The sequence below is a fragment of the Physella acuta genome, unplaced genomic scaffold (genome assembly GCF_028476545.2).
Source record: "Physella acuta isolate Inbredline_101_S28 unplaced genomic scaffold, ASM2847654v3 ptg000878l, whole genome shotgun sequence".
In the NCBI taxonomy this organism is placed as follows: Eukaryota; Metazoa; Mollusca; class Gastropoda; family Physidae; genus Physella; species Physella acuta.
This window is the reverse complement of record NW_026732395.1, coordinates 453,525-468,088: the sequence shown is the minus strand read 5'-3', so window position 1 is coordinate 468,088 and position 14,564 is coordinate 453,525. Positions and strand designations below refer to the sequence as shown.

General features: G+C 37.2%; 1 protein-coding gene across 3 annotated transcripts in view; it reads left to right on the top strand.

Moving 5' to 3' along the window:
- The window catches only part of LOC131952581 (sushi, von Willebrand factor type A, EGF and pentraxin domain-containing protein 1), a 35,289-nt gene extending 27,030 nt beyond the window's left edge, over positions 1 to 8,259 (top strand). For 2 of the 3 annotated variants that reach the window (XM_059315323.1, XM_059315324.1), the window contains exons 18-33: positions 29 to 190; positions 393 to 600; positions 791 to 936; positions 1,203 to 1,355; positions 3,067 to 3,306; positions 3,482 to 3,646; positions 3,872 to 4,033; positions 4,826 to 4,999; positions 5,120 to 5,329; positions 5,437 to 5,634; positions 5,927 to 6,004; positions 6,177 to 6,362; positions 6,529 to 6,639; positions 6,763 to 6,894; positions 7,012 to 7,105; positions 7,857 to 8,259. In XM_059315323.1, coding sequence (XP_059171306.1) covers positions 29 to 190; positions 393 to 600; positions 791 to 936; positions 1,203 to 1,355; positions 3,067 to 3,306; positions 3,482 to 3,646; positions 3,872 to 4,033; positions 4,826 to 4,999; positions 5,120 to 5,329; positions 5,437 to 5,634; positions 5,927 to 6,004; positions 6,177 to 6,362; positions 6,529 to 6,639; positions 6,763 to 6,894; positions 7,012 to 7,105; positions 7,857 to 7,941 — 2,504 coding nt within the window. In that variant the 3' untranslated portion in view covers positions 7,942 to 8,259. The remainder of the gene's footprint in view (positions 1 to 28; positions 191 to 392; positions 601 to 790; positions 937 to 1,202; positions 1,356 to 3,066; positions 3,307 to 3,481; positions 3,647 to 3,871; positions 4,034 to 4,825; positions 5,000 to 5,119; positions 5,330 to 5,436; positions 5,635 to 5,926; positions 6,005 to 6,176; positions 6,363 to 6,528; positions 6,640 to 6,762; positions 6,895 to 7,011; positions 7,106 to 7,856) is intronic. The other variant, XM_059315325.1, reaches the window with a different exon arrangement.
- The last annotated feature ends 6,305 nt before the right edge of the window (positions 8,260 to 14,564 follow it).

Sequence of the window (14,564 nt, the reverse complement as noted above, 5' to 3'; positions counted from 1 at the left end):
GTTAGTAACTATTCTGTCCCTGGCTTAGATTTATGCACCGCTGGCTCTGTGTCACAGACTGGCATTAAACCCTGTCAGCCATGTCCTACCGGCACATACCAGTCTGCTATTGGTATGACACTCTGCAACAAATGTCCTTATGGAACCTCGACGACATTACCCGGACAAACGTCACAAGCCAACTGCAAGTGTGAGTAATATTTTTAGTTTAATTCAAGATGCGCTTATAATATACCTTTTTGTTTCAGTTCTCATTTTACGTCTGACAAAATTATCTCGCATTCTAGTTGTATTTTCATGAAAATCTCATAATTATCGACATTAATTAATATATCCTAACTTCCATTTTTAAATATTATTAGCATAATAGGGTATCTGTAATATGTCAACAGTCTATGATGTTAAGCTAACAGAAAACAGCACAGGCCCAGTAATCCAAATCTTTGATGCAGTACCAAAAAGATTCTCATTTATGACCTGGATATCGGATGTAACAATTTCATCACTAAACATTGTAAATAACAACACAGCGAAATTCTCTCTAGACCAGTTTGTAGTCAACATAGTTCCAGAAACTGTTGACTCTAACAGAACCCTAAGGTAGTATTTTTTAAAGGTATATTCTAAAATTAGAATCGAATTTTGCACAAACTGTTTAACACTTAAAGAAAACAGTAATACAAATGATCCACGAATATCTGATTTGTTTTTCTATTTTAGACTTTTTTTCTGTAATACATTCTAGACATCTAACAATGGAATATTGAAGTGGTTAGAATTTTATTTTCAGAAAATGGAATCATGTGGCTCTGACATACTCAAGCGGAAATGGAACAGTGTACCTTAATGGCCAGCAGATCTATTTTTCTACAGGCTTGAACTTCACAAATCTAAACAAGAAGTCTCTGTACTTCAAAAAATCTAAAGATATCCCCTGTAAGTTAATTTTAAGGAAATACAGCGGTTTTATCCGTCTTTGTATGCAAAGTAGCTACACATATTAAATTTTAATAATTTTAAACAGTATTCCACTAAACAATTAAGCTACTCTAACGCTTGTTTCATAACTTTTTAAAGTAGTCTTATTATTTTTAGTAGCAGGAGATATTTTCAGTGCATTACAAAAGAAAGTAAAATGAAGAATATAATAATGATTTTACATTTGATTGGAATTGAAAAAAATACAATTGTGTTCTGCTCAGATATTGTAACAAGCGGCATACAGATGACGACCACATTTTACTCAGCCTCTCAAATCAAAGAGTTTAGCCTCTCCTGTACCAAACAGGTCGACAAACAAGTCTTAGCTCCGGACCCTTTTGGCATAACATTGATGACACCAAGCTCCTGCAGTGGTAATAACTGAAAAAGTTTGATTTGATTTTATGTCACATCAAGAACTTACTTTAACAGATTAATGTAATACATCCTTTCTTACTAAATGTTTTAGTTATCTATGATATAAGCGGACTGGTAGTGTGTAAGACCTCGTGTCATCGCTATAGATTTTGGAACCATAAAAGAAAACATCACACAGTGACGCAGTGCTTTTCAGTGCATCGCAGTGTCTTATTATAAGTATTATAGTAGGGTTTATTTTTACAACGACTAAAATATATTTTAGAGTTGCCACAGTTTTTACTCTTTTGCATAACGTAAAGAAAATATTAAATACACGCAAATTGCTAAAACATATTAAACGGATCAATGTCAAATATAATTGTCGTTTTGATTCCCATAAAAAGTTGATACATTTCAATAAAAGTAAGGTCGAATTATCTAATTAATTAATTAAACTGTTTTGTAATTTTGCCAAGGGAGGTAATCTAAAAATAAATTCAACTCACGCTAATACAAAAATGTGAATGCAAAATCTCGAAAAGGGAATTATTGTTGGAATTATATAATTAGCAAAATGTGAATGCAAATCCGCAAATGACATTATTGTAAGAGGACATTATTGTTGGAAAATTATAATTAGCATGGATTGATAAAAAGCTATCTTTTATTTCTTTTATTCACTAAACGTCCTGTTTATTAATTATAATTTTTAATCAACTATTTTGCACTTTTATAGACACGTCATCAAGTTCATTAGGTGCGCTATGGTTTTAGTCACGAAACTATTGTAAATTTTTAAAATTTAGAGTACTGAAAAAAATGCATGAATTGATATAGTACAAAACACGGATATTTTAAATATTGCCTTTTATTTATTTTCTACACTGAAAGTACTATTTACTAATTATTAATCTAACATTCCGTTTGCGGACAAGCTGGGGGTTTTATAGTCATTCACTGAATCAGGCGCGTCCGCCGGCGCTTGGACAGGGTTCGATTTGGCGCCACGGGCTAAACTGTGAGCATTATGCGTTTATGTTTGCATTTAAGTTGTGTTTATGTTATGAGTGTTGTGTTTGTTTTTTCGTTTGTGTTTTTTTGGGTTTGTGTTTGCATAATGTTGGTGTTTTCATTTGTGTTTTTATTTGCGTTTGTTTTTTCTTTTGTGTTTGTGTGTTGCATTTGTGTTTTCATTTGTGTTTGCTTTGTGTTTGTGTTTTCTTTTGTGGTTGTGTTGTGTTTGTGTTTTCTTTTGTGTTATGTTTGTTTTGTGTTTAGTTTTGTTCTGTTCCCAAGTTGTTACATTTAAAAAGATTTACCGTGGCGGAGCACGGGTATGCAGCTAGTATAAGTATACAACCGTTGAGTTTTTTGCTTAAGAATTTGCTATATCAGAGAAATCAAGGTTAGACTAGCGGTTTAAGCCAGTGAGCACAGGTAAATAATCATTTCAAATTTTAATAGATACATTTCAAATGATTAATGTCTTAAAAGAGATGCGTTTATTGAAATAAAACAGTACCATTATATCATGTTGGAAAACGAATAGATTACGAACTAAACTGAAATTGTAAACTTAGATGATAATGTTAAAACTAACATTAGATTAATATACACCAATATATCTAATCACATAAATAATTAAAATTGAGTTTAAGGAAAGTAATAAAAATATTAATTAAGTAATTTACATTTTAATATGAAAGAATATTTGTCCACGATTAGACAACAACTTTTGCTCTGATCGACCTTGCGGCCAAAATGGCGTCTGTGTAGTCGGTAGCCAAACGCTGACCTGCCTGTGTGACAGTCCTTGGTCAGGTGACAGGTGCCAGAATGTCACAAATTTCTGTGCTGACAACTTGTGTGCCAACGGGTCATCTTGTATCAGCAGGCCTGAGAATAAAGCCTACACCTGTGCTTGTTCACCTGGGTTCTACGGAGTCTTGTGTAACAAGAAAATAGGTCAGTCTATGAAGATTTTACAAATATATCTTCTTGCTTTGTCTTTGTATGCTAGTATTTGTAAATTGCATGAAAAAAACTTTAGACAGACATAGTCAAAATACATAAACTGTTTTTTATCTCTCGAGAAAATTTTTGGTTGTGTTGTGCCAGTGTTTGAAATTATTTTTCTAAGTAACGCGTCAACTTACAAGCTGGGGTGCGTGGAGCTCCTGGTCGAAATGTTCATCTGCCTGTGGGTCAGGCGAGAGGACAAGAACCCGACAGTGTAACAGTCCCGGGACTGACGGGTGTCTAGGTGGTGGTACGGAAACAGAAGTGTGTAAGAGTGCATGTCAAGGTAAGATTATATTTTAACATCGCACATGTTTTGTAATAAACTGCTATAAACACAGGTTTCATGCCATTTTTCTGGTAATCTCTGGTAAAAGACTATTTTAAGTTAAGATTCAACGTTGTATTGTTAACCATGAAGGTACCTAAAGAAATATAGAGTTTTAAATATTACATGTATTGTTACTAAGCGTATTAGGTGTAAACCTTTACGTTATGATTACATAAAAAGACTGTCAGTGGAGTGAGTGGGTAACTTCTCCATGTTCTGGGACCTGCGGAGACCAACAAGCTATACGAACAAGAAACATTTTACAGGATTCAGTAGGCGATGGTATGCCTTGCAGAGGACTGGTTCAAACAGTTGTTCAATGCAATCTCACAGCATGTCCAGGTAATTTATTTTAAAAGTAAAAAAAGTACTTATTCCTTAGTGAAAATTTCTGAATTTCGTTTTATAATGTCACGTGTACTAGCGAGACGTTAGCGAAATTAGCCAATTCAAATCAACAAGTATCTTTACTGAGGTGTGTTTACAAAGGCACACCTAATAGCTCGTTACAACGAGAAAAACATGTAGTCTTTATTCCGCATTCTATTCAATTTAATCCGTACCTAAATAGTAAGAGCAGGTTGTAAAAATAACTTAGGCACAGATATTTGTAAAAAGGGATTTTTTTGACGTTTTATATGAAGTTATTTAACATACGTTCTCTGATTAATTATCTCTATGGAGTTAAAACCATTTTTAAAATAAAATATTATTAGCTGTGAACTTGATTAGTACGATGTAACATGAATGACCTGGATGGTTTGTTTTGTTGTCTAACTAATAATTTAACTTTTTATGTTTCACAACTTAACAACCCAAAAGCCTCTCCGCTCGATGATGAACATTGAAAAAAGTCGTATATTACGTTATAGAACGTAGCATTATTAAGGAGCTTCGTACGAAAGGGAATATTTTATGCTTTAGTGAGCGCTCAAGCTTTTAGTATAACCATGCCAGCGTTTGGATTTAGTAAAGCTAAACTAAACTAAAATGATATTTTACTTACGATACATTTTTTCATATGTAAATTGTTTTTTGTTTTTATCAATATAGTAAAAGCTTTTTTCTTGAAAAAATGTATGTGAAAATTATTTAGTGTACATTTTCACATATGCTTCTACGATTTTGACACAGTGAACGGTAACTTTGGCGCATGGTCCGAATGGTCACAGTGCAGCGCTACGTGTGGAGGGGGCACTTCCACCAGAAGACGGCTTTGTGACAATCCTCCACCAAGTAACGGCGGGGAGCAGTGTGACAGTTCACTGGCTGTTGAGAAAATCGTTTGTAATGCTAAAACTTGTCCTGGTAATTTTGGAGTTTTCTTAGTACTCTGTCATAACAATATAACAATTCTAACGTTTTAATAGCAATGTGTGTATTGATTTTTTTTTATTTATACCTCGTGTTTGTTCTTAAAATCTTTAGAATGTAAATTGCCAGAATTGCGGACATGGCACACATCTTTGAACTGTTCAAATTCTACAGAAGATCAAATGCTAATCTGTAATATAGTCTGTGCTCCCGGCACTATGGTTATAGATTTTGAGAACACCTTCACGTGTGGAGCAATAACGAATTACACCTGGTCTCATCAGACTATTGATAATCCTACTGGCTTACTTCCTGATTGTACAGGTATTATGTTGTATTAATTCGTATCTATTTGCAGTAACTATATTTTGCGTACTTACTATTATCTATAAAATATGTTTTTTTTTTACTTTGAACTTTTATTTCCCCAGAAATGAAAGTGCCTATAGAAGTTGAGCCAACGCTTGTGACCACATTTGCTGTGGATTGCAATAACAAAACACAAAAACAAGAAGTGCAAAACATTATATCAGAAGAGTTTAGACTACACGGATGTATAGAGGAAAATTCTTGCTACTTTGATATAGACTCAGCCGCAAACTGCAGCAGTAGCAGGCGGAGATCCATCGGTACACACTCGACATTTCTAACCATTTCTTTTTTTAAAAATTGAAATACAGACACTGTTACTTTTAATCAAACCAATATAACTTGAAAAATGAAAATATATTCATTTAATTTTATAAATAATAATTTTCAAAATGTTTTAGAAAGAGATCCTGAAATAATTCGAACAACATTAATTAATGTTTTAATTATTAATTAACTAGACCTGCATGTTCATAACATAACTTATAATATAATTTAAAACAATACTATCTGCTTTCACATCCAAATTAATTTAACCACATTTGTTTTCAGGAACGTTAACAGTAACTATAAATTTGTCATTGACAAGAAGTGCTGAAATTGACCCGACGAAAAATTCCTCCCTTCCTGGTAAACTATTCGTTTAATTAAATTATTTAGCAAAAAATCCTTTATATAGACAAAGAAAGAAAAGCAATATTTAAAAAAAAATGTTCCCCATCCCATTTACAACGTTGGACCTTTTGTCCTCTCAACATTTAAATTAGTAAATCAATAAATAAACATTATGACTTAATTTCAGAAAATTATGCAGAGCATGAAATAGAAAAGCTGATAAATTTAGAAAATCTTCTTAACCAATTGGTAAACAAAACTGAAGATGGGTTAATATTGTTTCTTGGTCCAAATTATCCGAGTGGAAATGTGGAATCTGTTCAAACCAAAATCGTTTGTCAAAAAGGATCTGGATATTACAATGGATTTTGTGGTGAGAAGTAATGGTAGTTTGTGAAATTAAACACAAAAAAAAATCTCTTTTTTGAGTCTCTAAATAGAGTAGTTAATATACTCTGAATATTTTAGCACAGAAAATCTAAATATTTTTAACAAATAAATAATTTGTATGATCTAATTTGTTTTTATTTTTTACATAGTGGACTGCCCAGCAGGATCTTATTCAGATGGTAATGGTTCTTGTGTACTTTGTGACAAAGGGTATTTCCAAGAGCAGCCTAAAATGAGTCAATGCAATAAATGCCCAGGAGGTAATTAATCACATTTTTAAAATAATTACATTTTGTTATGTTAGAAATATAAGTTTTTAAAATTTATTTTCGACTAAAGATTTAGGCTCACGTGCATCATTTGTCTTTATCAAACATCCACAGACACCACAACATCAAGCAAAGGATCCTATTCCATGGACCAATGCACAAATGAACCGGTTACTTTTCAGGATATTTACCCAAACTTACTGCCCAGCAATGATCTAAATACCAAGAAGGACATTACTGTGAATGGTAATTTACGTTATTTAAAATGTGGATGGTTGTTGAGGAATAATTGTTTGAAGTTTTTTAATGTATTGAAATAAGATCGTTTTTATAATTTTTTATTTTCTTCTTTCTCTATTTTAGTGAACGATGATCATATTGCTCTGATATCTGGTCTGACCGTTGGTATTGTAGTAGGTGTCGTTATAGTTGCAGTTGTAATGTTCATCCTAATAAGGTAAGTTGATTTAAATTATGATTTGATCATTAATACATTTTATTAAGAAATTCTCGGCCAAAAATAATAAAAATAAATTAGATTAAAATAACGAAAATACAATTGAATAGACGGGTTTTTAACTTAATCATCCAAGTCGCTTAATCAGTACGGGAATTTAATACGGTGTTGTGTTGATGAATAATGTATATAATTTGGTTTTAATAGTTCTAATAGATATTTGAAGCCTATGTTTTTAGCTATTTAGTTATTTCTTTGATTTGTCACTAATATCGTTCAACGTGTGGTAAATAACTATAATATAAAATATATTTCTCAAACAAGCATAACATTTAAAATATATATAAGCCTTAATTCACGAGTAACGGCAACCGGTGACTAGTAGATACACAAACACGTAAATAATCATATGAATATAGAAAAATACACTACCTTAGTTCAGTGGCGTAGCGAGGTCGGGTAACACCCGATGTGGTACTTAATGGTGTCACCCCCCAGAGTAATAGCGACCCTTCCCGGGGGCTAACTTTCAAATTTTCGATTTGCACCCCCCCTCAAACTTTAGATTTGCATTCCCCCCCCCCAAAAACTTTCGATTTGCACCCCCTTCAAGTTTTTCTCTATATATTTTGCTATTTTTTGCTTTGGTTTCATCCCCCCCCCCCTAAATGGTGTCACCCGGTGCGTTCCTCACCCCCACCCCCCCCCTCACTACGCCTTTGCTTAAGTTATATTTTGTTTCTTCTAACAGAAAACATAAACGAAATCAAACATCTTTTGGTGGATTCAACAAAGGCCAAGCTAACTTGAGTTTAGATGACCTACAAACCAACTAACTACATTTTCTATAACTCTCATTACACGTGTATGCGCTTGTGTATACTTACTGCTTTAGTTTATATAGCATTGGTAAAGGTTATATTTGTTTTACATTTTTAATGTGAATACTGCTATTAGATTTTTTTAAAATGTTAAAACCCAATTATTTTCACCGCTTAAAAACAAATTTCAAATATTAAATACTTGTAGTTTATTGAAAGATATATTTTTTCCTCCTTAAAATTAAACCTTGAATCTAAACAAACATTTTTTATTATTCATTTCTTTTAAGTAAATAGATGACTGTTTACTGATTAAAAACATATTTTATGTAACATAATGATATTGGCCTATTCAAATAAAGCTTACTTTTAAAATATTGTGTTAATTTTAAAAGATACTCTCATTATGACCACAGAGATCACCTGTAAATAGAGAGCTGACTGATTTTGGATGGAATGAAATCATTTGTTTTTGTTGAAACTTTTGTTTTGGTGGGGGGGGGGGGGGGGGGGCAGACTTAATTTTCTGGGGCGATGGGAAGTATAGAAAAAGTATATATTTTCTGAGAGAAACACCGAATGCAATATTTCTAGTGAATGAGCCTCAATCGGACATCAATAAGTCATGTCGCATTGCTTGGCATACCTAAAATTTTAAATAACAGATACGATTAATATGATATTAGCTAATATTAGATAATATTAGCTCAACAAGTATATTTATTAAGCAGAAATATTGCAAACATTGTACAATTACAAAATATTCGCAAAGTTCAAAATAAGCATTTCTCGTTTCTGCACTACTTTCTTCCGCGGATGTTCCTGCACATTCTCATCTGGAGGTCAGTGATGATTCTCGTCGCGTCAGACAGAAGGATGACGGCGATGAAGATGACGAAGATGAAGGAGAAGGAACCGCCCAGGACAACGGCCGTGAAAACTTTATTCTCCGCGCTGGTTTTTTCACGTCTGCTCTTGCTGGTGGAGGAGGCGGGAACAGTCAGGTCCCGGACGATCTCATCCGACAGTGACTCCACTGAAAGACATCGTATGATGTTGTTGTTGTTGATTGGGGTGTAAAGTCCGCTTTCAAACTTACGTTTATATCGCAGACTGTTTTTTTTTTTTTTTTTTTTTTTTTTTTTTTTTTTTTTTTTTTTTTTTTTTTTTTTTTTTTTTTGGTGGTTAGATTTTGGTTTTTGTGTATGTACAGTTTAGTTTAATTTGTTTTCCTTTCATTTTTGGATGTGGTTTTTTATTGTGCGGGATTAGTATTTTGTTGTTGGGTGAATCTTATTTTATCTTTACAGCTTGTTATATTGTTTCTTCGGTTTTGTGCACAAATTTTTTTAACAGGCTAAGCAGAGTGGATGGGGCGTCCATAGCCAGTAATGTTTCTGTTGTTAATAATGAGTTTTTGTTTGTCTGGAAGTAGTTGATGAGTTCTTTTCTTTGATTGTTGTATGCCTTACAGTGTATTAGGTAGTGGTCTATTGTGTTTATTTCATTGCAGGTGTGGCACCATTTCTTTGTGTGAATGAAGGAGGCTGAACCTAGACGCAGCCTTGTAATTTTTTTATTAATGGGTGGCCTTTGGTCTTCTGTAACCTGCAGTCTCCCGTCGGGTGGACGTAGTATGTTGTGGGCGTGCCTACCCTTGTCGCTTGCGTTCCATTTTTGAATCCATTCTTCTTTTATTTGTTTCTTTATAGTAGCCTTCATTTCGGAATAGCCTATTCCCGTTTTCACAATAGCTCTGGATTCCACTCCCTTTTTAGCAGCTTTGTCGGCATTCTCGTTACCTTGTATGCCGATATGGGAGGGAATCCAGATCATTTGCACCGAGCGACCCCTTTGTTTCCACTCGGAACATTTGTGAAGAATTTCTTCTGCAATGTCGTCCCTGCAGCATTCTCCCCCTTTAATGGCCTGTAATGCTGACAGGGAGTCCGATAGGATGCTGATGCTGGTATGTGGGGTTATTGGGGTGTACTCAAGGGCCATAAGGATGGCCGTTAGTTCGGCAGTGAAAATGGAGGCGCCGTCTGTCAACCTAAAGCTTTTGGAGTGGTTGAGGTGGGGGATGTGGAACCCTGCTCCCACTTTCTCGTTTATCTGTGTAGATGGTTAGGCTATTGGTTGTTATCCTTTCTATCTCATTTGAAGCCTCAATACGGGCCATTACTGGGTCCTCTTTTTTATTTATCTGATTGTGCAGGTCTGTGTGTAATGATGGGGATGTCAGTTCCCACGGGGGGACTATAGGTTTGTGGATGACTAAGTTTTGATCCGCGATTGAGGTTTGGTTGCAGGATTCCAGTTCCCCCGGTGTTTTCCAGCTGGCGGGGGGGCTGAATTTCCCAATGGGGATTCCCCATGCCCTGGGTAGCACTGGTAGGAAGGCCGCTGAGGTTGGGTGGTTTTGATGTTTTACTTTGGCCCAGTAGTTTAGCCTGAGTTCCTTCCTGCGGAGTGAGAGGGGGATTACTCCCAGGAGGACCTCTAGGGCTTCTTTGGAGGTACTACTATTGCAACCGGCAATTATGTTAAGGGCCTGGTTCTGTATTTTGTCGAGGGTTTTTTTTTGTGTAGTTTGAGGCCGAGTCATAGACTATGCTGGCATAGTCTATTTTGCCCCTTACAAAGGATTTGTAAAAAGTTAACAGGCACTCAGTCCTGGCACCCCAGCTGTGACCTTTTAGGTATCTCATCATATTGAGCATACCCTTGCAGCTTTGTTCTATGCCTTCTATATGTGTGTTCCAGGTCAGCATGGCGTCAAGAGTGACTCCTAGGAACCTTGTGGCCTGGGCTATTTTTATGACTGTATTGTTAATTTTTAGTGAGACCTGTTTGGTGATGGTGCGTGATTTTTTATGAGTGAAGACCATTCCCACTGTTTTGGCTGCGTTTATCTTGAATCCCCATTGGTTCATCCACTCCATCATTTTATCCAACTGAGCCTGTAACTCCCTGTTAATTTTAGTAATGGACTTGCCTGACCGCCATGTGGAGGAGTCGTCAGCATATTGGGACAGGGAGTTCTTTACGTCCGTGAATTCCCTATCTAGGTCGTTCACCATGATGGAGAATAGTGTGGGGGCAATGACCGATCCCTGGGGTATTCCATTTTCTAGCTTGTATGTGTTGGAATATTGGTCGTTTACCCTGACCTGCATCATTCTGTCTGATAAAAAGTCTGTTATATAACTAAGTAGGGGGCCTCCTATTCCTAATTTTTTAATTTTGTGGGTTATCGCCCATGTCCAGCAGGTGTCGTAGGCTTTGGCCACGTCGAGAAAAATGGCTACTGTGTGTTCCCTTTTTTTGGTGGCAGCCTTGACGTCGCTTTCCAGTCGAAGTATCTGGTCCACTGTACTTCGATTTTTTCTGAAGCCTGACTGGTTAAGACTCAGTAAATTATTTTTTTCTAGGAAGAAGTTTAGTCTTGTGTTGACAACTGTTTCCAGAACTTTTCCTAGATGAGACGTCAGGGATATGGGCCGATACGACTCTGCTTCGTGTGGGGATTTATCTGGTTTAAGGATGGGAATTATTGTGGCTAGTTTCCATTTTACTGGGATTTTTCCTGAGCTCCAGATAAGGTTAAAAAGGTCGGCTATAATAAGAATTGTTTCTAATGGCAGCTTTTTAATTAATTCATAGCTAAGTATGTCTGTGCCTGAAGCAGTGTTCTTTTTTTTGTTTATAGCGTTTATAATTTCTTGTACTGTAATTGGAGCGTTGAGGTAATCGGCGTGGCCCGTGTGAGCGTTCCGGTCCTCCAGGTTATTTTTCATTCTTTCTCTTCTGTCTGTCTCGGCTTTACCTAGGCTTTCGTCTGGTGGAAGTGTTTAGCTAGAACTTCGGCCTTCTCTTTATCTGTTGTTGCAAGCTCGGGCCGCTTTATGGCTGGCATTATTTCTTTTGTTGAGGACCCTTGTATAGCCTTCATCTTCCTCCAGATGTCTGTGACGTGGCTGGATGGGCCTATAGATTGGCAAAATTTTCTCCAATGGGTTTCTTTTTCCGCCCTGATGATAGCATTGGCTGCGTTTCTACAGGCTCTGTACGTTTCCTTATTTTCCCTAGTCTTGTTTCTCCTGAACTTTCTAAGGGACTTTTTGGTTGCATTCACCGCCTGTTGGCACTTTTCGTTCCACCAGGGGACTGGGTTTCTATTTTTGGGTGTGCTGCTGTGGCGGCTTAGTGACCCGGTTAGGTATTCCGGCATATTTCTGTTTGGGATGTGTTTTATGGCTATGTTGAGGATGTTGTGGGTTAGGGATTCGGCATACTTATCGACGTCATTGTCCTTGATACTGTCTAGGCGGAGATGTTTGATCTCTGAGATGAAAGCCGGCCAGTTTGCTTTTTTATAAGAGAAGGATGGTTTGGAGCAGGTTGAGCTTCTGACGGGCCTGGCTTCGATGGTAATTATAATGGGTAGGTGGTCTGTCGGGCTTGACTCTTCTACGCTCCACTGTGCGTTAGGGCAATTCTCTGTCGTGAAACAGAGGTCTATGGCGGAGTCTTCCTGGCCGATTTTTGGACTGACCCAGGTTAATGTACCATCGTTTAGTATTGCGAGGCTATTTTTGTCGGCGAATTCCACCAGTTTTTTCCCAGCTAAAGTATTTTTCCTGTTCCCCCACATATTGTGGTGTGCATTGAAGTCGCCGACAATTATTGTTTGATCGATCAACCTTTTTTCTATTTGTGTGAGGTCTGTGTCGTTTAATTTCCCTTTTGGACAGTACAGGTTGATTAGTTTGAGATGTCCTTCTTTGTACTTTATGGTTACCTCGATTCCTTCTAAGTTTTCCGTTCTGTAGCTTTCCCAGTCTATTATGTTACTATTCTCCTGTACTAGGATAGCTACCCCACCTCCTTTATCTTCAGTTCTATCGTTCCTTAGTACAGTGTAACCTGGACATCTAAACTTATCCTTAGGTTTTAGCAGTGTTTCCTGTAGGGCGAATATTGCGTGGTTTGTGTTGTGTTTTTGTATGACGGAGTGTATGTTCTGTTTAATTCCCCTACAGTTCCATTGGATTATTTTCGTTGTTCCTGCCATTCTTGTTATTTGAGGTTTACTATTGATTTGGTAGTTAAGCTTGTTTATTTGTTGTCCTTACTGTTGGCAGGGGTTTTTCTTTCAGGGACCCTCATAAGTTTTTCCCTGGTTTTGCTAAGCATTTCTCCTGGGGATGACTTATTTGCACTCTCCTGAGGGCGGAGGGTTTGTTTGGCCTGTGCGAGCAGTTCTTTTGCTGTTTGTAGGGTGTCTTCATTTGACTTTCTCAGGTCTGCCATCTCGGTGACGTCTTTTTGGATGCGCGCCTCAATTTCTAGTAGGTCTTTTTTAAGTTCAACTATTTTTTCCGTCTCCCGGCTCACCTTCTCTTCCACCATTTTCTTTAGGGAGGTAATCTGAGCCTCCTGTTCTTTTACTTTTTGTTTCAGGGTGAGTACTTCTTGCTCTAGGGAGCTGGAGTTTGTAGGTAGGGGAGGTTTGGTTACCAACCTCTGCTGTTTGGCGGCTTCCGCGTAGCTGATTTTTTTTGAGGTGGCCTCTATCAGGGTGCGCTTTGTTTCTTGGTATTTGGGGCAACCCTTGTATCTGGCGCTATGATTTTCTTTGCAGTTGATGCATTTTTTGTCATCCTCTTTGGCCTTGCAGTCTATGGCGTCATGTGTCCCAGCACAGAGTCGGCACCTGGCCTCCCCTCTACAGACTTTGCAGGTGTGGCCAAACTTTTGGCACTTCGTACACTGGATGACCATTGGGATGTGTGGCTCAACTTTGTGCCACACCCCCATGACTTTTATTTTATTAGGGGTTTCTTTGCCTGCTATCGTGACCACGACAGCCTTGGAGATTTCCCCCCGTCGACTCTTTATTCTTTCCACTTCCAGCACCCCTGCTGGGCCGTTCTTTATTAGATCTTCCAGGATATGTAGATCTTTGTGGGATTGAGGGACGCCCTTGATTACCCCCTTTCTACATTCCTGGACCATAGTCAGTGTCGCCACCACTCCATGTGCGAGTTTGACTATGAGGGGCCCTTTCCTTATTTTGTCTAGGCTTACTAGAAGCTTTTTACTGGTGTCAACTTCCAGAGTAAAGCCATTAGATACTTTGATGTGTTTTTTGATTGAGCCCTGCCCAATTGCAGACTTGATCATGCCTATCGAGTGGCGTTCCTCTAGCGAGGTTATGGCAACCTCCGATCCATCAACCTGTTTGATTCGGATCCTGATCCCACTTCCCCTAGGGGCCACCGTGTTTTTAACTGGTGTCTGTGGTAGGGGTTCGACAGAGGCTGATCTTGTGGTAACTGGCATTTTTTTGGAGGCTATTTGGGTTAATTAGGTAAGAATAAATGAATGTTTGATAAAGATTGTCACTATACCTTAAGTCCGCTTTGTAGAGAAAGTATGACACCGAATAGTGGTAACAACTGAACCACACAAAAAACAAGTCACAAATGAATCCTTGGAATAACACTGACAAGCACAAACAAGACAGCTAGATCGTAACAAAAACAGTACAGATAACTTCGGGTATCAACAGGAGATACTTATGTGTATATGTATTTCGATGATTTCCTTATTGTTTTTTTTTGTTCTCCGAC